Here is a 23917-nt window from a genome sequence, read left to right on the forward strand (position 1 = left end):
TCTCATCAACAGGGAAGGCACAGGTGTTGCTCTCATCAACAGGGAAGGCACAGGTGTTGCTCTCATCAACAGGGAAGGCACAGGTGTTGCTCTCGTCAACAGGTAAGGCACAGGTGTTGCTCTCATCAACTGGTAAGGCACAGGTGTTGCTCTCATCAACAGGGGAGGCACAGGTGTTGCTCTCATCAACAGGTAAGGCACAGGTGTTGCTCTCATCAACAGGGAAGGCACAGGTGTTGCTCTTGTCAACAGGTAAGGCACAGGTGTTGCTCTCATCAACAGGTAAGGCACTTGTGATGACACTTCATTAGATAAGAGACAGATGATGTTCTTGAGGGCTTAGTATTGAACAAAATAATTCATTGCAATAAGGTACAAGATCTTGTAAAACATATATATCCAATATATTAATTTTTGGTATTAATATTCATGTGAATTAGCTCCTAAAAACATGTTTATAGAAAACATTAAAGAAAATATTTTACCTTAAGGCGTATGTTATTTTATGCTAAAAATGAATTTCTATTGAAAACATCTTCTAGAAAAATTTAAGAATTTTAATTAGATTTTGGAACCAATATGTATTGAAATTTCAGACATCTAACAATATGTTGTGATATATAGATGATGCATATAATGAATATCACCTGTATTAGCGAAAAAAGGTGCCAGACAACATGTATGACCATAACAACATAATTTTCATTAATTTAGTACAGCAATTTCATAATACGGTGGTACATTGTGAAAAATAACAGGTGCTCATGTGAAGAATTTAAGTGGATGAGTACATGAGCCACTAAATTTATACGTAGATATAGAGTATGTTGATGGTTTATGACAAATTTGTAGACTTGCATGTTGTTGTAATTAAACATTTGTAAATAAGGGATCAGACTTATTGCTAACTCGTGAAATTCCATTTCACAACCAATACCAAATCAGTCCTACGAATTTCATGAGAAAATCTATGATGTTTATTAATAAATGATGTGCTAATATGTGTTAACACAAAATCGTAATGCAGGCAGACATTTCATTGAATTATAATTGAAATCATGGGTATATATACATGAACACTAATAAGCAAAACCCACTCGGATGTCATTTCTAAAACCTACATGTACATCAGTTAATTGTACTGGTTATGGGTATGAGGGAAACACACTTCATGATCTTTTAAAGCAACCAATAAAAAAGAACTTGTTAGGCGGAAAAGTGCATGTGATGGCTCTTTCCCCAATAAGATAAAAAGAAATTGTGATTGGAGAGAGTAATTAAAATTTTAATATACATGTGTAAGGAGTTATGTTTTGGTCAAATATATATACAACTGATTGTACAAATAATTTATGGTAGCTGTTTGTTAAAAGTTGGGTTTTTTTTACTATCCTGCAACGTGGTTTTACAAATTATGCTGTCTAGCTATACATTTTGAATAAATGCTGTTGAAAATTTATAAGAAGCCATGCAATATTCTTGTTAGCAATGCAACTAATGGGTAATGTTACATGTACATAACATTGTTATGAGGGTTGATATGGCTTTGATAGTTCACAATTTTTTTTCTATTTAAGGGCTGACGGAGCTGATGATGTAATGTTGTCAACTATCGAGATAAGGACAATAGCTCTGAAAATCGAAGAGGAACTGTACGCTGTGTTTCAAGAAACAGGCCACAAGTATAAGGCCAAGTACAGGAGTCTTATCTTCAACATCAAGGACTCCAGAAACCAGGTGATCTGAACATTTATACTTTACAAATCAAAGACAGATTTTTAAGGAAATTTGAATTGGAACTCATTCTGTGTCTTTCGTCCATCTGTCCATCCAAGATCTCTTGTCCAGGGCCTATCTCTCTCCTTGGCCCAATCTGACTCATTCTTCACCAACAGAGTGCCATTGGGTAAAGGGTGTGCTGTGACCTTGAACCAAGTTTCTAGCTTAAAGGTTAATTTCATAGCAGAATTATCGGAAAAATCCTTGTCGGGATCATATATTCTCTCTCTTTGGTCCAATCTTGCTCATACTTCACCCGTAGAGTGCCTTTGGTAAATGCATTCTAGGTCCAGGGTCAAGGTCATTTCAGATCACACAATAAAAAGTAATTTCAGAGCATATTTGCTCTCCAGTTAGCCCTATCTGGCTCATACTTCACATAGGTAAGACATTTTGGGTAAAATGTGTTCAGTGACCTTAGACCAAGTTTCAAGGTCAAATGTGATAGTTTTAAGAAATCTATTCAAGATCTATTTGTAGACTACAAATTATTTCCCATTTGCTTAATCTTGCTCACATTAAACCAAAAAATCCTTTTGGTAAGAGGTAATGAGCTTGACTTCAAGTTTTGTGCCAACCTGAATATTTCCAAGTTATGGGTCAATGTCAAAGCAAAATTCTCTGAAATGCTTTCATTATGTTTTTATATATAAGTGGGGCCCTTGGAGATGGTCACCGTCTCAATGATGTCTAGTTATTAATAAACGCATTGTGTTACACTGTGCTTTAAATTGGAATTCTGTGATATACATGTAAATGAATTTTTAAAAAAGCACATGTTAAGACCAAATTTTAAATTATCTACTGTATAAATTAAAGAATTATTTGAAAAAAAAAGTGTTTTAAGTTTCACCATGCTTTAAATTGGAATTTGTTTTTGGGTAGAAAGACAGAACCTTAATGAGTAATGACCACTCATAACTCTAACACATACAATTTTAGCTGTGATATACGTTAAGATCAAATTTTCAGTTATATACTATATGAATTAAAGAATTATTTGAAGAAAGATGGTCTTCAACTTTTGCTTGAAAGGTCTTTGACAGAGAGTGAAATTGTGATTTACAAGTACAAGTAATCTTAATATGTTTATATACATGCATATTATTAGTATTTACCGGTAAACATTACAATTTTTTTTTTATCCCACTTTTTAAAATTTGATAAAATTAATTTATGTTTATGTTAGGTGTGTGTGTGGGTAAGACAGTAAGACTAGTGTAATGATGATATTTAATTTAGAATAATGTAATTTAAATTTAAAATAAAGAAATTTTATACCAATATCACATGAATACCTGTTTACAGGGGCTGTTCCGTAAGATCCTGAATGGCCACATCAAGCCCGGTGAACTGGTGAAGATGACCCCCGAGGAACTCGCTTCTAAGGAGCTTGCGAGGTGGAGAGAATTCGAAGCCAAACATGTAGGATTTTTTTCTGAATTTCGGAAACTATAGTATATTCAATGCAATATATAAAAAAAAAAAAAGAAAAAAAAAAGATGCAGATTTAATACAGTGACAACATTGGGCGTGCAACAAAATAGGCCCGTGCTCATTCATTAGCACAAATTGTCATTAGTATTTATCGTCATAAGCATGAATTGTCATTATTTTAAGCAAATATTTAAAATGTCGGCACCCAATTAATATCACTTTGCTCCTGTATTACATTGCTTTCTGACATGTACTTACCCCATGATTATCCTAATTTTCTGTTCCCCGAAATGTTGAGCATGTAAAAGGATTAATTTCTTGTAAAATATCAATTAATACTCTGTTAATTGCCTGACAAAAATGCAATATCCTTCCATGTACATGTACATTGTACAGTGTAAAGCTCAAGTTACACAAATTTTACAGAGGCATTCTATGCATATTCATACCCAGACATTTTTATTAACATTTGTTTTTATTTTATTTTATTTTTTAACTAAAATCAGGATAAAGGACTGCGAACGATAGCATTGTCTAGCTGCCTAACTAAAAGTTATTTTTTGAAAGTTGTCTTATAAAAGTTAATTTTTTATAATAATGTAAACATTTATGTATATTTTCATTTAATATAAATGATTTGGTCAAACAAAGAGAGATAACTTTGTATTTTGGGTCAAAATAGCTCATTTCATAATACATGTAGGAAATAATGGATATGTTTTTTAAAACATCTTCCCCCCCCCCCCCCCATGAAACAAAAATTCCTTTTGAGGGGTTTTCATGATTGTTTTTTGGCATATTTTTACCAAAGGGTTTGTTGTTTCACCGTGGGGGGGGGGGGGGACCATATGTCTACAGACCGCAATACATTCCAAAAAAGAATTTTGCTTTGTAAATTTTTGAAAACTAATTAACAGATATGAATTAATATGAAATTTTACTTTAATATATATCGTAAATATGTTATTATTAAGTTTTTATGCACATATTGGCCGCTAAATAATATTTTCCTCACTCATAGAGACCGATTTTTAAATTTTTTTAGACCCCGTGTTAGCAAAACTTTTGTTAAAAATGAATAATTTGATTACAAATTTTATTTTGATATAAATTGATAAGGATTTGATAATACTTTTTAGTAAGAAAACTCAGTTTTTGAATATCTGACAGGGATTCCGAAATATTTGGATGTAAAATGTAGGCGGGAAATGGGTGTTAGCATTCGCAGTTCTTCATGAGATAATTGGCATTACGTAAAAACCAATGTAAATCAAAAACACAGAAATTTAAAATAGAAATGCCAATATCTTTGAATTTTTAAGCAAATGATGTCTAAACATCAAAGACCTGTTATAGAGAAATTTAATTGATGTGGTAAAATCTCCTTCTATGCCATGTAGTTTATCACAATTGTTTCTAAACGAGGCGGGGTCTAATTTGTTCTGCCCTAGATTCTTGAATGAAATTTTTTACATGAATTTCTACTGATATAATTATTATTTTAATATAAAAAAATAAGACATTTACCACATTGTTTGTTCAGGGGGTCATCTCAAAGTTTGTTCTGACATTTTTAACATAGGACCCTATGGGATTTTTTTTAAAACTTCTGCCCTTGGGATTTCTTTTTCTGTTCTACATATTAAAGTAATTGCTAAAAGGCATCAAATGGTCAAATAAAAAAACCTTTTACCTCCTAGTTTGTTCCAGGGGTCTTATCAAAGTTATTTTTTGTATGCCAAATTTCTCAGATTTGTCAGATAATAGCTACTGTAAACTCCTAATTAAACGCGAGGAATTAATATCCACTTAAAATCGCGAGGACCACCCTTCGCAGATTTTAAAATCTCGCCATTATTTTTTGAGAGTTGAAAATTATAAGAAATAAGGAAAAAAAATCTGCGTTCGCGATTTTATATTCTCGCAATTTGATACAAAACAGCGGAATTAAGTACTCGCGTAATATAAGGAATTTACAGTATTATTTATTTGACAAAGGCGGAAATGGTGATCTTTATAGTATTATTAAATCATTCAGACATATTTAAGTAATAAATAAATATATAACATCACATATTAAGGGTCATTTATATTAAATACATGGTTACTGTCTTGAAATATATGGATTAAGCTATAATAGGTGGGTTAAAAAAACGTGACAGAGGGCTAGGCTTGCTGAACCCTCTTCACGTTTTCGACCCGAGCCCAAATATAGCTTATACTTCGAGACATTTCTAATTATTCCACAATATAACATTAATTTTACACATCAAATGAGCTATTATCAACAAATTTCACTGATGAATATCTGCAGTTGAAACTATCATGCCATGGCGTCAACCAAGCAAAAAGATGACGTCACAATACAAATGAAACCCTGCGCAAAAGCGTGCGTACTTGATCTGTACTCTGCCTCGTTATGGAGGAATTTGATTTTTTATGCTTTAATTCCCATGCAATTTCTCGTAATTCCCCGGCCAATAGCTAGATACAGAGATGACCTTTTCTACTTCTTAAAAAACATAACACAGTTAGTCAATTTTTCATCATGAAATGAGAAAAGCTGGTCAGCAGGGTTTTTTCTAAAATTTGAAGTAGAAGGAAGAAATAAAAAAAGTAGAAGGGGGTCGGGGTCTAGCTTATAGCTAGATTGTGTTTGAAATGCAAAAATAGCTGGATAACTACATCACTTTAGGTGGGGGAAATCCCCACCCCCCAGGTCTTAGAGACAGTCCTGCATTGTCAACAGGGGGTGCATGAATTCTACACTAAACAACCTCGAGTAACCAAAATTTGAGGAAGAATGTTGGTTAGAACTGATGCTTTCTGTTGACAGCAACTAGAGATGATCGAGGCAGTGGAGAAGGAACACATGTTGGAGGGACAACACATTGTGAAGAAAACTCACAAGGGAGAGATTGACATGGACGAGGATCTCAGCACTCTGGAGGTACTTTGTAACTTGTTACTGGAAAATTGACGGCGTGTTATTTTTATTGTTAAGAAGGCTGGATGGTGGTGTCCATTTTGTGACTCTATTAATCTCCTTGAAAAGAAGAGCTCTGTATAGCTAAGAAGAGAAATGTTCAAATTTTAGAGATATGATTATTCTTCACTAAATAATATGTTGTAGTTTATAGCTTTACAAACCATTATTGACCATTTAACCCCCTTATTAATCAGATCTCCTCAATGTTGCATTGATATCTGTTCAGAAAAAAATATTGATATACACATATAACATAGAAACAGATTAACGCTTTTGGTTTATTAAGTTTTATGATGATGACTTAACTAGATTTTAATACATGTATAAACGATAACATTTATTTTGATATTTGAGGAGGAATGTTCTTTCAGATATTCAGATGACCTAATTTTACGCTGCCCCTGGCGTCTGATGACATATTTATTAAATTTTTATTGAATTTTCCAGGATAAAGGGGTAGGCAGAGAGAAGAAACCAGAGGTGTCTCAGGAGGAGGAGAATAATGCGGAGTCCTCGGACGTTATTGTTGATACCACTGGTCAGCATAAGCTCCATGTATTTGACCTCAACTGTAAGATCTGCACAGGAAAAGTTGCCCCTCCAGTGGACGAGTCCACACCGAAGAAGGAGGTGACAGTAGCAAAGCAGGTGTCATTGGAGGAGTCCCCAAAGGTAAACTTTACTTACAGTCTCTAAGGATAGGCTCTAGTAGAATCTTAACCTAAAGGTGAATAAAACCATTTTGAAGATAAATCTAGTAAACAAGTCAAACAAAGCGGGTAGGTTAAGGCAACACAGAGTTTAATGACCGTCAAAATAATGATCAATTTAAAAACTGTTTATTTTTAAGAAAACAGTGCGGAATATTAATACCAAGTGAATGTGTTCACCAAGATGTTATTTTTCTACTTCGGAATCGACTAGATCTTTGAAGCTTCCGTGCCATGGTATCACGTGACAGTTAAAAATAGATCACTTTTTTACCTTAACAAAAAATCAAATAGTGTAACACTACCCCGAAGTTCATTTGTATGTTTGCTATAATAATTCGATCGGCAATTAGTTCATGTTTATTAGTATAACTTCTAGAATCCTATTGTTAATCGCATGAAATAAATATTGTAAATATTTATCGGAAACCCTCTCAAATTTTATAATTTCATTGAAAATACTACGTATTTTTCATTGAAAACAACGAAGCACAGGATTCTAGCAGCACTTTTCAAGTAGTTAAGGTCATATACCGTTGTTATTTACCAACGTCATCTTTCATCATATCCGGGGTAGTGTTACACTTTTGCCTTTTTTTGTACACACTGACAGAGGAACTGCTGGTCAAGCCATTTAAATGTCGATCTGCTTACCTTATAACACTCGCTGATTAAACAATATATCCATTCCTGTATTATCCTGATTATATCCTAACTGACACCCATCTAAATCTTGGGTAACTGTATTGAATAAGTCTTATTTCGGCATTGTTTGCACTGCATTCCAATGATTTGTCTTTCGACATGATCTTCTCTATTAAACATGCTTGTGACATCATCAATGATAACTATACGTAATACAGAGAAATCGAAGATATATTCAGTTAGAAGAGTTTCTAGGGATATCTTATGCCAATAGTTTTTGTAATTTAAGCCAGGGATAAAGTTAAAATCGACATGTTTATGAGTAAAATATGACATCATGCTGCTTATTGTGACGTCATATCAATCAGAGGAATTTTTCTCAATCGATCGCTGAGAGTTGCCTTATCATACCCGCGAAACAAAAAAAGCTGCTTATGTGATGTACGTCAAATACATTAGATTTAAAAACCAGGTGTGTGAAAAGTTTAATTATAATTCAAGTTTATATCTTTCAAAGATATGTTTACTTGATAACTTACTGAAACTGTGCTTGTACTTTTAGTTGATAAAAGTGAAAACTGAGTCCATTTTGCAATATTTGTGGAATATAAAAGAGAAGATAAAAACCTCGCTTGTACATTTTGTTGATAAAAATGGAAATTGAGTCGGGTTTGCAATATTTGTAGAATATCAGAGAAAAAGAGAAAAAGCCACAGAAGAAAACAGAAGAGCAACAGAAGAAAGCAGAGATGGTTGTAAAAGAAGTACTGAAGGCAATTCAGAAAGCCAAGGCTGAGGTTCCCCATGTGGACTCTACGGTCACTGTTAGGTAATAGAATATATAAAAAAAGAAAGTACATTCCATTTGAAGTCCCAATGCAATATATAAAAATGAAATGTACATTCCATTTGAAGTCCCAATGCAATATATAATCAAAGTACTGAGGTACTGACGGGAGTTGATTTTATCGATTATCATTTATTTTAAAATCAACTTATCTTGCATGTTTCTAGTCTGTATTTGAATTACGCTTTTTTTATTATATGAATTTTTAGACTTTTCCGACAATAATTTTGAGAAACCCCATATGAATCATGCTGTGTAATATTTAAATATAGATTTCAAACCATGTATTAGTAATCGAAACAATTCTAAGAATCGTATGGATCCAGGCACTATTGATATCGAACTCTAGTCTTGTTCAACCAGACGCTCGGCTGTGTCCGTTAATCTCTGACAAGCAAGAGAGCCTCTCTGCTTGTCAGAGATTTACGCAGACAGCCGAGCATCTGGTTGAACGAGACTTTATTAAACTCTGGCGTAGGAACACATAAGACTACAAAAATATCAAAATTGTTCGTATTATATAAAATCTTACTATTTTCAAAGTGTTTATAGAAAAGTTTCCTTGAAAAACAATGCTTCAGCATACATTACAACAAATTTTTCTATTATTTTCAAGAACTAATTTTTGTCAGCGGTGATGATTTGTGCTTAGATCCAAACACTGTTTCACTTTCGGTTTGCAAGAGTAAGTGCATAGGAGAGTTGATTAAAATCAACTCCCAAAAATAAGAGTTACATTCCATTTGAAGTCCCAAGCTCACCATTTCTGGACATGTTCAAAAATAAGATGGGATAAAGTTTAATATTTCTGTATGCATTCAAAAATAAAATGTGAATTACACTTTAAAGTACTGTCTATGAAAAAAAGTTATCATCATCTGTGTGTGATCAAAAATTCAATTTAGATAATCTTATTAATTGAATGGTGAATGACTCTTGTTTGATATTTTGGCGTTCAGGTCTCCAGACTCTGCGCTCCAATCTGGGCTGGAGAAGCCAAAGTTTACCCCCTCTGGGCCTCAGCTGTGGAAAGGTTTCATCCAGATGCAGGATGTTGCGAAGTTTGTCACCACAGCCTATCCTGTGTCTGGGCTGGCAGACAAACTGGTAAGTGCTGTTTGTCACGGAGCTCCTGTTAATTACCGTTAATTACTGTTAATTACTGTTAAGATTTTTGCAGTTGTAGTGAAGAACTAGAGAAAAGCAGATATTTGATTGTCTGGACTGGTTGTTTCCTACGTGTATGTGAGAAATGCGTAAATGTTATCATGTATGCGTATCTATGAGGTTCTTTATAGAGAGAACTTTCACGGGCATTTTGCCTGCCCTTCTAGCTATGTTTACTGTATATGCTTTGTATATATTATGAATAAGATACTTCTAATGCTATTTGTAAGGTTCTTTAAAAAGCAATATGAGCTGCAACTTTCATGCTGAAATTTTTTTCTATGAAAATGTTATTTTCTACTAAAATGACAAAAATATCATGGTTTTTTAATTTCTGATAGCCATATTTTTGTGGGGAAAGCTGTAAAGAAGCCTAAATTGAAGCAAATTTAATTATTCCCAAAAAAAATTCTTTTAGTATTCATTGTATTCATGCTTCATAAATGATTCCAGTGTTGGTCATATTTTAATTTATATGATTTTTGTTATAAGTGGAAGCCGGATATTTGTTAAAAAGAGCATCTGGTGATTTACATAAGAGATTTGTCATTTCATGATAAACAAGAAATACAATAATATGTACCTCAATGCTGATTTGTGTTTTGTATTTTTGATTTTCCTATAAAGCCATTTTCCATCATGCTGTTTTAATATGGCTGTTTGTGATTTTCAGGATTTGCCCGATACTATCCATGTCTGTGGGAGAATTGGACCAGAGCAGATCTGGGATTACTTGGCCAAAATGAAGAAAATTGGATCAAAAGTATGAAATTTGTTCATGAAAAACTATTTGAATGAAAATTTTCATACAAGATCAGTTAAAAAAGAAGTATGTGTATCACTGCCTAGGTTTGTTCATTGCATCTTCAGAAATGTTTTGGGTTTATACCAGTATAACAAATCTCATGGATAGTTTATTGAGAAATAAATAGAAGAAGCATCCATATGTCATCCTTATTAAACAACTGTACCAAGGAAAATATTCGTCCATGTTTTATTTTTATCCCTCTCGTCTTCCTTATCAGTGGGCGAATTTATGACTGGGTGAATTCCAGTGTCTAAAATTATTATTTTTTTATTACAACTGTGTATGGGCAAATTCAAGATGAGGTGAAACTCTTAGCAAGTGTAGAAGGGCGGATTTTACATGGGGCGAAAATAACCTTGTACATGTATACAGTATGCTGGCACAGAAATACATGTATAGCTGGTGGTCACATGTCACTATTACTCAGTCCTAGGGAAAATAGATTTTCATGTAAAAAAAATGTTAGAAATGGATTTGACATAGATGACTGTTCAGTGTAGATAACTTATAAACTTATTTCAATATACTAGTACTCAATTTGTACAGTAATTTGCTAATAATGCATATTTTACTGACTATACCTTTCGTCTGCAGAATGAGTGGTTTTATTTGTGTTTTTGTGTAGGATATTGTGATATTGCGGTTTATTCCCGGGGGAGACGAGGAGAAGACGAGCTACATCAACCTGTACTCCTACCTGAATAGCCGGGCCCGCTGTGGGGTAGTGGGCAACAAAGCCAAGCACATCAAGGACTTCTACATCCTCCCCCTGGCCTCCCACAGCCAGATCCCTTCCATACTCACCCCTTTTGATGGCCCAGGTAAAAATTACCCCTCCATACTTACCCCTTTTGATGGCCCAGGTAAAAATTACCCCTCCATACTTACCCCTTTTGATGGCCCAGGTAAAAATTACCCCTCCATACTTACCCCCTTTGATGGCCCAGGTAAAAAATTACACCTCTGAATTGACCCCCTTTGATGGCCCAGGTAAAAATTACCCCTCCATACTTACCCCTTTTGATGGCCCAGGTAAAAATTAACCCTCCATACTTACCCCTTTTGATGGCCCAGGTAAAAATTACCCCTCCATACTTACCCCTTTTGATGGCCCAGGTAAAAATTACCCCTCCATACTTACCCCCTTTGATGGCCCAGGTAAAAAATTACACCTCTGAATTGACCCCCTTTGATGGCCCAGGTAAAAATTACCCCTCCATACTTACCCCTTTTGATGGCCCAGGTAAAAATTAACCCTCCATACTTACCCCTTTTGATGGCCCAGGTAAAAATTACCCCTCCATACTTACCCCTTTTGATGGCCCAGGTAAAAATTACCCATCTGAATTGACCCCCTTTGATGGCCCAGGTAAAAATTACCCCTCCATACTTACCTCTTTCGATGGCCCAGGTAAAAATTACCCCTCTGAATTTACCCCTTTTGATAACCAAGGTAAATTTTACTTCTACATGCGTACCCCTTTTGATGGCCCAGTTAAATATAACCCCTGCAAATTCATTCCGTTTTTAAAGCCTAGGTAAATATGACCCCTCAGTACTCATTATTTTCAAAAGTCCAGGTAAATTTCAAGCTCTTGTACTCATCTGTTTTAATGCCTCAGCTAAAATTACCACTAATCCCGTTAAACACTCCATGTGAATATTATCCTTACATACTTATTAATTTTTGATGCCCCAGGTAAATATTACCCCTTAATACTCACCCCTTTTAATGATCAAAGTATTTATTACCCTTCCTTAATCATTCCTTTGTTAGCTCAGGTAAGCGACATCCCATGTGTCGTTAAATTTGCAAAGTCATTTACCCAGTTTGTGTGTTTAGGAGTGTTGTGTTGGGACCGATGAATGTAAATATTTATGGGAAATCTTGATGATAGGTTGTTTTTGCTACAGTTTTGAAACATTGTTTATAATATTTTTTTTTGGTTTCATACAATGCAAATACTTAAATACTTTGGGTATTTTTAGGGCATACAGTTGAATGCCTCTTAGATAGTTTACTTATGGTCACCATTGAAGTGCACTTACATGGTTCATTCACTTATAATACAGTAATACACAATACAGTATCATGCTCTGTTCGTCCTTACTATTTTTGGAACAAAATGTATAACACATTTGAAGAATGACATATTAAAATATGAATTTTTATTGTTTAAAATAGACAGAAATTTATTTTTCAAGAGAATCAAAACTCAAAATGTATTGGATGACAACTGGACAACCAGTACATTTGTATATTAATTAAATTTTCATTCACAAGATTCATAATCTTGCACTATTTGTATAATAGGACTAGAAGATAACCGCCCTCATATGCTGTTGGCAATCATCGTCAAACAAAAACAAAAACGGCACAGTGACCATGATCATCACCACGACAGCAAGAAATCAAAGCACGATTACGACCACCATCGCAGCAAACACAGCAGTGGCAAATCCTACACTCCGTCTAGCTCACGGAGCTCATCAAAAGGTAATCTCTCCGATTTATGTAGTACTTGTTTTGGCCTGGTACATAGTTGTGCTTTGCATGGTATATATGGGTAAATGGACATGTAAGTATGGAACTTTGTACACTGACTAGCACTTTGTTATTTAATAGATTCATCCAGATCTACTAACAAGTCACGTAATGACTCGTCCTCGTCTGAAACAAGTACTCCTGTGTCAGGGGGAGGTACCCCCAGAGTCCCCTCCAACCCTGGAGCCTTGATGGAGAAAAGTGACCCCATCGTAAAGGCCTACGGAAAAGGGGCGGGGCTTGTAGATGATGAGCATGGTAAAGGAATAGGCACAATAAGCTGGATTCTTAAGCATTAGAATTTGTCGCTTATAGACGTGTTTACACTGCAATATGTAATATTTTTTTCAGATCATGATAGTAAATCATCTGCAGATGATATTCCATATGATCCTGAAGACGACTCTCAGCTCCCTTACAAGAAGGCAAAGTCGGATAGGGAAGATAAAAAATCGCAGGATAAGCCCTCGGTAACCACTGTAACAGAACTTATAGGGAGGATCTCAAAGTGCAATAGTCCAGCAGAGTCTACAGCTCTCACAGTGGCAGCATTGGCAACACTCAAGTCAACACAAGAAAAAAGGCGGTTTCTTCTGGACCTCACATCCAAAGTGGAGGAGCAGAAAAAACTGCTGGAGAAGAAAGAAGTGGCCAAACTGACAGCAAGAACGCTAGTGTCTGCCATATATGCGATAAGTGCTGCATCTAAGGCATTAATTCCAGTTGCAAAAGTTGCCGCCAAGACAGGTTCTTTGCCGTCTGCTTCCCAGACTGCGGCTTCCACCACAGAATCTCCCACCACAAGTACACCACTGAAATCTGATACAGTGGTGCAGTCATCCAGTGAAAAGCAGGTTGTGGTGTCTCCAAGCCTTATCTCAACAGCTCCTAGTGACTCAGTGACTGAGATTAAGACTTCAACTATTTCATCAGACATTACAGTGACTAGCATGGCACAAACTGATTTTTCAATGGTGGAGATGAATTCAGGGCAGGATGTGGACATGAGGATTGGCACCAGGCCTCCGGTGTCCAGTAGGATTAGTAAAGAAACAATTACAAGTGTGGAAAAGAATGTACAACCACCAAACTTCTATGTGGAAAATCCTTCTATTTCAATGCAAGATACTCCATCAGAGGAAAGCAGTAAACCTGTGAATCCATCAGAGATGCCAGAGGCTCTCAAATCTCTCTTTTCCATTATTCCCAGTGCAAACTACAATTTCATGAGCAATATTAAAGATAGTAGTGAAAAAGACACTAAAGAAACAGAAGTGGTGGATTCATATTCCACATCATCTGGACTGTTGTCATCCACACAGTCAGAAGAGGTGGTGGAAGAAGAGAAGGAGGCACCAAAAGGGAAAAAGAACACATTTAATGTGTCTCTCTTGGACTTTGACTATGGAGATTCAGACAGTGATGGCGAAGACTCCAGTAAAGCTCCCCACAGGAGCAAGGCAGGAAAACGGTCCCCTAGTGGATCTGGTGAAGGCACTGAGGGAAAGGCAAACGCAGAATCAAGTGGTAAATGTAAACAAACATATATAACATTTATTAATATGTATTTTTTGGCATAAGGCTAAAAATATTAAAAATATCCTTTGTCCTAGAAATAAAACAGCTACTATGAAATCATCATCGTTCGTTGGGGATCAATGTTCGTGGCTTTCTTGGGTTACTTTTGCCTACAAATTTACATCCCCACAAACGTATATACAAGCATTTTTTTAATATCTATATACGAAATAGAACTTGTTACCAACGAAATTACATCCCCAGGAACCAAGAAATGTTTGACTACCCATGAACATTGACACCCACGAATAAAAATGATTTCAAAGTATCTGTTTATTATATGTTAACAGTTCCAGTTATTTAAACGAGGGCATCATATTCATTTTTTGAAAACTAGGAATTCATTTGATTTAAAATAAGTCTGAGGACTGTTTTGCAACAATACAAACCCCTTGATGACAAATAACTTCTAAAATGTTTTGCTGCTCTCTGAGCATCAGGCGATGTAACACAATGGAACTTGTCTGTTCCTCTAAACAAAATATGATGTATGTTTTTATATTTTGGCACATATTAAAAAGTCAATATTTGGTCGGTTGAGATCTTACCCAGTAAATGAGTTGGATTTAAATTTATATTTTCAGACAAAACAGATAGAGAGTTAATGCCTCCACCGCCTCCACCTATTGGTCTAGAGAAACCCGATGGAGCTCCACCCCCGCCTGATTCAGAGTTACCTCCTTTGCCATCGGAACCTCCACCACCTCTCCCAGAACACGAACCAGAAGAAGAAATTAAGGAGGGTAATAAAAGCAAAAAGAAGAAAAAGAAGGCACCCAAACTTCCACCTGAAATTGTTCTTACGCCAACCAATCCAGTGGGCAAAGCCATACTGGAAGCAACTTATCAAAAACTGGAATATGATATAGTTCATCAAATGAACATGCCCCCACCTCCCTTACCTCCTCTGCCCCTCACTCCAAATGTCCCTCCCCCAACCGGTGTGCCCCCTCCCACAGGGGTTCCTCCCCCCAATCTACCCTCCATGCCTCCCAGTGGCCAGAACATGCAGGGACCTCCATCCTTGCCCATCGTCCCAATGCCTTCTATGTCTGGTCCCCCTCCCCCTTTGAATTGTCCCCCTCCTCCCCTGTCTGGTCCCCCTCCTCCAATGTCTTGTCCTCCTCCTCCTTTATCAAGTATGCCCCTTAGGGGGCCTCCTCCTGTACCCCTTCAGGGTATGCCTCCTACTTCGATGCCTTTGACCATGCCTATGGGTCCAGGCCACGAGGGTCCACCACCTTTTCAGGGACCTTCTAATGCGCAGCATGCTGAAAACCAAGGGCACCAACCAAAGAAGCACCCAGGTATAACCTAATATACAAAGTGTGTTCATGCATTCATGTATTAGTTATTATGCATAGATACTTTGCAGATGCATTCTAGAACAACAATGATCCTTTTAGGTTACCAGATCTTGTATTTCTTCTATGAGTAGTTTATTGTTTTATCAGGCTTCACAGGCAAGCCACCGTGGGAAGACAACAATTTGGCTGATGAGGCCCTGACCTTACCCTTAGAGGACCAAGACTTCAGAGACAGAGACTTTAGGTAATAGCAACTTCTAAGTTTGGAATCTAGATACTGTAAATTTCCTTATTATATGGGAGAGCTTAATTCAGTGATTCCGCTGTTTTGTATCGAATTGGGAGAATATAAATTTGCAAGCACAAATGTTTTGCTAAAATTTCATTAGTTCTAAACTGTCGGAAAAATGAAAGCAAGATTTTAAAATCCATTTCTTCTTGCTATTTTACGTGGATATTTATTTCTTATGATTTTTATAAGGAATAAGTATTCATAAAAATGCATGTATTTCTTGTGCATACTTTATCAGTTGATTTGAAGGAAAACATAAAGGTTCTTCACCTTAAAGATATTACAGTACCCTAGATGTCCTTTCAAAAAGCAAACAATATCTTCTTTTGCTGAATTTTCAAGGAGAAGTATTTTTTAGCTCACCGAGACGAAGTCAGGGGGAGCTTATGCTATACCCTCGGCGTCGGCATCCAGATCTGGTTAAAGTTTTTGTTGCACGTCCTGTATCTAAGCTATTACTTGTCCTATCTTCACCAAACTTGCATGGATGATGCATCTGGACCTACTTATGGACTTGAAAGACTTGGATGCTGAATCTGAGTCCTAAATTTCAGATGCTGGAGGAGGTTAAGGTTTTTAGAGCTGGTTAAAGTTTTTGTTGCAGGTGCCCTCTGATGATTATATCTTAGTTACTACTTGTCCTAACTTCACCAGACTTCCATGGATGGTGCATATTATGATACTGATGCACCAGACAGGCTTGAATGCTGAGCTTGAGCCATTGGATTTAGATGCTGGAGGAGGTTAAGGTTTTTAGAGCTGGTTAAAGTTTTTGAAACAGGTGCCCTCTGATGATTATATCTTAGTTATTACTTGTCCTAACTTCACCAGACTTCCATGGATAAATCTTATGATACTGATGCACCTGACAGGCTTGAATGCTGATTCTGAGCCATAGGTTTCAGATGCTGGATATGGTTAAGTTTTTTGGAACAGGTGATGCACATGTTTAATAGATAATAGTACTATTTCAAACTTGCATAGTTGATTAAACTGTAATATGAATGAGTCACAGAGGAAGCTTCAGATGCAGAGCTTGATCTCCATTATCAAGGATGCTAAAAAATATATCTTAGTTATTACAGATCCTAACTTCACCAAACTTGAATGGATGGTGTGTCTTATGATACAGATGCACCTGACAGGCATGGATGTTGAATCTGAGCCAAAGGTTGCGGATGCTGGAGCAGATTAAGGTTTTAATTGCTAGTGCCCTCTGATGATGATATCTTAGTTATTACTGGTCTGAACTTCACCAAACTTGCATGGAGATGCGTCCTATGTATACTGATGTACCTGACAGGCTTGAATGCTGAATCTGAGCCATAGGTTTCTGATGCTGGATGAGGTTTATTTTTTTTGGAACAGGTCACATGTTTTATAGATGATAGCTTGCATAGTTGATTTAACTATATTATATATGAAACGCAGAGGTTGCTTTAGATGCAGAGCCTGATCTCCATTATCAAGGATGCTAAAGAAATCTCCTACCTCACTCAAACCTGCTCGATAGATAGATGTGTTTGTTGATAAATGATATAACATGATTCCTTTGATATAGTATTGTATGGTATGAAACAATATTGTTTATTATGATACAATATAATATCATATGTAATATTATAAAAAGTTATATGATACGATATGATATTGTATCAATTATTTTTATATTTTATGTTATAATATTGTATCATGATATCATTATGTATAGTATTGTATATTATGATACAATATTGTATAATATTATATTGTATTATTAATTTATTATTTTATCACATGATACTATTACACAAGATATTGCAAAATATCATATTGTATCCTATGATACAATATTGTATATTCTTTAATATTGTATCATTTAATATTTATTCGTTTGATGAGATATCGGCGCTTCTGATTGGTTGAAAAATTTCTTTGATACCTGCATCAATAAAATTTTTGCCGGATCTACTTTTCTCAACTGTTCTGGTCTAACACTATTTATAGAACAGGTATTTCCAAGATAAACACTGTCAACAAAATGTAAAGTTGTGTCTGTTTTATTGTCAGCAAAGAAAATGCAACCTTGGGAATATAAAAACTTGAAAGTTTAACCTTCAAAAATGAATAAAACACATTATTTGATTCACGAAATAGAAAATTAAGCGTCTTCTCACGATTTCGTCTGCTTGAGATCAATCAACATTTACAGCGAGGCTGGCTGTTCCTTTTCCAGGAATATTATAACGAACATATAGGCCTATAAACTTTCACGGTTACACTGCTGTTCAAATTTGGTAACGATAAGTTTTTAATTTACACACATACATGATCGGTCATCAGAAATGGTGTCGTAAAGAAAAGCTATGAGAAATGCATCGATCAACTCCTTCGGCGCATTCCAAGCGGCAGATATACCATGTAAGGACATCACTGGCTATCTAGTTACCACAACGTTTACAAAAGTCGCTTATACATACTATTCTTTGTCGACATATCAGCTATTTTCGTCCACGATCGCCTTTCCTTGGATGGTTATGTCCATTGAGTTGCATATTCCAGCGATCTCACATGAAAACTAGTTTTAATACGAGTTTTTCTGCACAGTGAATAATATCACATGTATTTTCCTTTCGTTTTCAATTCAGCCGGTTTAGATTTTAACTCACTATTTGTGTTTAATCCATTAAAATTAGCTCAATAGATCAGCATCAGCTGAAGGCGCATCCATTTTGAGTATTGTTGCTGTTGTTGTTTGGTATTCATACGCGCTGCTTCATTTACATTATTTACATTTTTGATCAATGACACTTCACATTTTTTTATTTGAAAATGTTTAATTAAATGATAAGAAATGAAGATAATAATTTTTCTATTGATCGACGTATCAAAGAAAAAATTGACCGGAAAACTTTTTCATCAATGCGCTACGCGCATTGATGAAGTTTTCCGGTCAATTTTTTCTTTGATACGTCGATCAATAGAAAAATTATTATCTTCATTTCTTATATCATACGATATTGTATGATATGATATTAGGTTCTTTAATATAGAATTATATCACATGAAATTGTATAATATAATACTGTAATAGTATATAATATCGTATCATACGATATTGTATAATATGGTATTGGTTTATAATATGATATATCACACATCACATGCAATTGTATTGTATGATATTGTAAAATATATTATTGTATTATATGAAACAATATCTATAATATTATAGTGTTATATATAATATTTTACTTTATCACATAATATTGTATCTTTTGGTATGATACAATGTTGTATCAAATTATATTGTATCATATGACACAATATCATATTATGTAACAAAAATGATACAGTATCATACAATATCATACTATAGTATACATTATAATATTATATGTTTCAATTTTATGATGTATTATGATATTGTAATATAATACTATATTGTTTTATATATTATGATATGGTATTATGTGATCAAATACAATAACGTATAACACAATACAATGTCATATCATATGTTACAATATCATATCTCATTATTGTTTATTATGGTATTTTATTGTATTATATGATATATGGTGTAAATATGATAGGGTGCAATATTTAATGTTATATTATTGTGTTGATTACCATATGAACATATGATTATCATACAGTTTTTTAACAGATGATATACGATATTGTGTCAAAACAGAATCCTTGAATATCCAAGATCATAAAGTATGATTTTCATTTAATATGATAAAGGTGGTCTCATAAAGGTGAAGTCTCATAAGGGTGATGTCTCGTCTCGGTGAGCTTTGTAATCTGTGATTACCTATGTTTTTATTTCCTTTTGATAAAAGATGAGAGAATATCAGTTTGGGTCTAACAAACATTTGTCAGTCAAAATCAAGTACCTGCTTGACATTTCTAATTGGGTTCAAGGAATATCTTCAGATCCATTTTTCATAAACTTTCTGCATGAATATGTGACAAATGATAATCTTGGCAAAGTTACTGCAGGCTTGGCAGTATGTATAATTCCCAGTACATGTGTCTGGAATGAAGTCGCTAGAATGATACTGAAATATTTTAAGGTGGAATAACACATCGTCATAAAATGGCTGACCTCTGATCGAAACAACATTTTGTTTTAATAAAAGGATTTTATCGACTGCAACTTATAACTTACCTCATAGCCGAGTGGATAAAGTGTCGGGCTTGTGATCCATACATACAAAGTTCAAATCCCGCTGGGGATTTTGTTGTTACTAACTTAATTGATCTTTTTAAATATTCATTTTTTTATCCCGAAAATGCAAATTTTTCGCTTGTTTGACATATGTATAATTTATTTATCATTATATCTTTCACAAACAATTTACAGTTAATTTGAGTGACTTATTTCAATCGGTTATTCCACCTTAAGTTGTTTACTTATTTACTGTTGTGAAATCCAGACATCAGGGCTTTGTGGTTGTTTGTGGTTGTTTGTGGTTTTAAGATGTTGAGCACTGGATGGTCGTGGCCATTTTGAGAAGGGCTTTGTGTAAAATTATAGGAAAATATTCAAATTTTTAAGAAGCCTAATTATGCAGAGAAAATATTTCTTTACTAAACAACAGTTCAACAATGGCTTAAAAATCATAAATGAAAATTAAAGCCGAATTCCGCAATAGGCACCATCACACAGGTGTATAAACCCTTTGATTTTACTACACTGGATTGTACACCTGAAACTCGTGGATGACTTGTGGTATTCCTTTCTTGGTCTTAGATTTTGTGCATTTATATTTTATTTAATGTGCATCTTCTGTTTGTAAATAATGCATGAAGCTGCATATTTGGTGTTGGTATTCTCCTGGTGTTAAAAAGTGCATAAAAATTTGATAATTTCACCACGACTGAGTTGCACAGCAATGTAAGATGTATGTCCACACAGGTGAGACCATTACAGAATAATAATTTGAACTGTTATGAGCTCTGAGGCTTATATAGGGGTTGAAGTGATAGCAGTGATGAAAGAGAAATTTGGTGGACAGTGCCCTTTATACGAGTAGTGTTAAGCTTTAAAGAAGATCTGATGATTAACTTGTTGACCATTTGGCATCCTTCAAAAACGTGTCTCTATGAAACTTGTTTATAATCAAGTACACATTGGCAACAGTACTAAAAGCCTTATAGCCTGCACAATATGTAAAAGTCATACAAAACACTTTGATACACTACCTTATTACAAATGTATGTCATTGCACCCTATTTAAGTGTCACTGGTGTCTTAAAGCATTGAACTTGAATGGAGTTTATTTTTCTCTCCCTCCTGATTTAAGCATTTCACACATTTAAATCTATTTGTATGAATATAAAGAGATCTTACTTTTATCATCATGACTGCAGGCAGCAGAATGTTTGTGGATGTTTGCTCATCCTGGGATGAACTCTGTTTTCATGTTTATTTGAATGTGGGCTGTTTTTCTAACTAAAATACTTATCAATGAGGATATGTTCCCAGGAACTAGGAATTTGTTTTTACTCATGTACATGTACATCCCCCATTTAGATCAAAATGATTCCAACGTCCATGTGTTTACCATGAGATTTCCTCTATTATTGTTAGTTACATTCCACTTTTGACAAAGTTGACAAATACATGTAGTTTTTTCTTATCTTTATTGAAGACATGGGGAGGATGTTGATGAAAGACAAAGAACGTGGACTGGGAACCGACAGAAATTCCCACCCCCCTGGGCTCAGGATGTGGATCACAGACACAAAAAGGACTCGAGCGGGCCCCATGGGATGGCAGAAGACAGAGATTTCCGACACCGCCCCCGAGGCCGGGAAGATGAGTACCGGTCGAGGGACTATTCCCGGGACGGCCGACTGGAGTATACAGAGGACCAAGACTACAGATCACATGATCAAAGGCGGAAAAAGCGGCACGGACACAGTCCCGATCAGTCTTCGCACTCCAAGAAATCTCGGCACCACGACAGGGATCGGCATCATCATGGAAGGGATGACGTGGGGGATAGGGGGAACAGAGAGGAGGGGCATGGGGGGCAGCACCAGAAAAAGGGGACCGATTTACCCAAACCTGTCCCTCCTCCGGGGGTGACATCCTCATCTACAGGTGATGCCCCACCCCAGGGGAAAGGGATGCCAACGGAACACAGACCTCTTCCTCCAAAAACACAACCTGCACCCCCAGGAGTGGACGAGTGGAAATGATGACTGTATTCCCAGCTTTCACAAAGATTCTTTGATTAGTTGTTGTTATTAACAGTATTTGTTGTGAAGATTTTATGCCATTATGAACAATTTCGCTTCAAAATTATGTACAGTGTATTTTTAAATTTTTTTTTAAGTCTGAACTTGTTGATGTTAAATATGATGTCACCTTAGGGTTTTAGCCATTTTAAGTATATTTTCTCAATTGCTTTCGGTTGTAGAAAGTTATGAAAAATAATTGAAATATTTATGTACCTGAACTTGATGAAAAAAATATGGTATTCATTGTAACTATGCTTCAAGACTTCATTCAGGGGAAAATTCTGATTGAAACTTGTGATACAATCAAAGTTCCATCGTTTATCACATATTAGCTGTATTAATATGGATAAGGTTGTTTTTGCGTCATACTAATAGACTGGGGTCATTTTAATAGAAGAAAATCAAAACTTCAACTAATTAGATATTGTTTATTACAATATCATAGGTGACAGACCTTATTAAGACAAAATGGAAAAAAACATTTTAATTTTTCCGCCCTGGTTAGACGTTAGATTTTAAAAAGAAACATGTACTCATAGAATAGATGTTAATTTGAATTGGCCAGACATGCAATAATTTAAAGGGGCATGGTGACGCACAAGCCCATGATTCAGCAAATATCGAATTTTTTCTCGATTTCCACATATTTCATATATCATATGAAAACTAAACTTGAAAGATTACGGTGTTGAAAAGTAAAAAAAAAAGATAAATTAAAAAGAGAAAAATAGAATTAGCGTTGGGCCAACACAAAAATATTGAGATTTCTTTCCGCTTCATAGCCACGCAAGCGCAGGGGATGTAAATACTGCAGCGTGGCATACATCATGAGCGAGAAACCTCTTATTGAAACATGATGTCTTCAAGAATTATATATTTATTAACATGCATTTTCTATAATTGCATATTTTTTACCACAGTCATCGAATAGCTTCTAATTCAAATTCTTTTTTCAGTGTGTCAATCCCCTTGTAACTATTTTTAGACAGAAATCGCAATCACGTGACACTAAACCAATGTCCAAAACAAATCGGTTTGTTTACATGTGCAATTTCCGGATGAAATCTCGAGTAGCTCTTTATTTCTGTTGTCATAGTCAAAAAGCAAAACATCTATTTTGAGTCACCGTGCCACTTTAAAGTTGCAGCTGTGTTGAATTTCACTCCGAACAGAGGGTTTGGCTGCTGAAATGTAGGGCAGCAAAAGTTCATGAAAAGTTCAAATTTTATAAATCAATTTTACTATTCTTGACTGAGATGTGCATGAACTATTGTCTCGTCAGCTTTATTTTTTTTCACTGAGAACTAGACAGATTTGTATAGATACACGTGTGTTTTGTTAAAGTAAGGTACTTGTGACGTAATATATACCGATCCTGAGAGCCCTGTAGGTAGTCTAATGAGGCATAATTATAAATACGTTTTACCGAGCTTTGTTTGCCATTTCTCTGTTGTTTACGATGTTTCATTGGAATGGAGTATTTGTTATATATTTTAGTTGCCACTGATTGGTTTCTTTGGCACGTGTCCATGTCTTGTACATGAAGAAAAGTGAAATAAACCAGTCTTGGGTTCAA

At 35.3% G+C, this 23917-nt stretch overlaps 1 protein-coding gene across 2 annotated transcripts in view; it reads left to right on the forward strand.

The window, feature by feature from the left end:
* The window catches only part of LOC128175834 (death-inducer obliterator 1-like), a 35101-nt gene extending 11184 nt beyond the window's left edge, over positions 1–23917 (forward strand). Inside the window, exons 16-29 of one of the 2 annotated variants that reach the window (XM_052841682.1) lie at positions 1578–1737; positions 3088–3204; positions 6053–6166; positions 6653–6877; positions 8247–8389; positions 9367–9514; positions 10248–10337; positions 11008–11203; positions 12697–12879; positions 13009–13185; positions 13279–14460; positions 15090–15812; positions 15960–16056; positions 21747–23917. In XM_052841682.1, the coding sequence (XP_052697642.1) occupies positions 1578–1737; positions 3088–3204; positions 6053–6166; positions 6653–6877; positions 8247–8389; positions 9367–9514; positions 10248–10337; positions 11008–11203; positions 12697–12879; positions 13009–13185; positions 13279–14460; positions 15090–15812; positions 15960–16056; positions 21747–22299 (4108 nt within the window). In that variant the 3' untranslated portion in view covers positions 22300–23917. The remainder of the gene's footprint in view (positions 1–1577; positions 1738–3087; positions 3205–6052; positions 6167–6652; positions 6878–8246; positions 8390–9366; positions 9515–10247; positions 10338–11007; positions 11204–12696; positions 12880–13008; positions 13186–13278; positions 14461–15089; positions 15813–15959; positions 16057–21746) is intronic. The other variant, XM_052841690.1, reaches the window with a different exon arrangement.

Source organism: Crassostrea angulata, chromosome 1 (genome assembly GCF_025612915.1).
Source record: "Crassostrea angulata isolate pt1a10 chromosome 1, ASM2561291v2, whole genome shotgun sequence".
NCBI classification, from domain to species: Eukaryota; Metazoa; Mollusca; class Bivalvia; order Ostreida; family Ostreidae; genus Magallana; species Magallana angulata.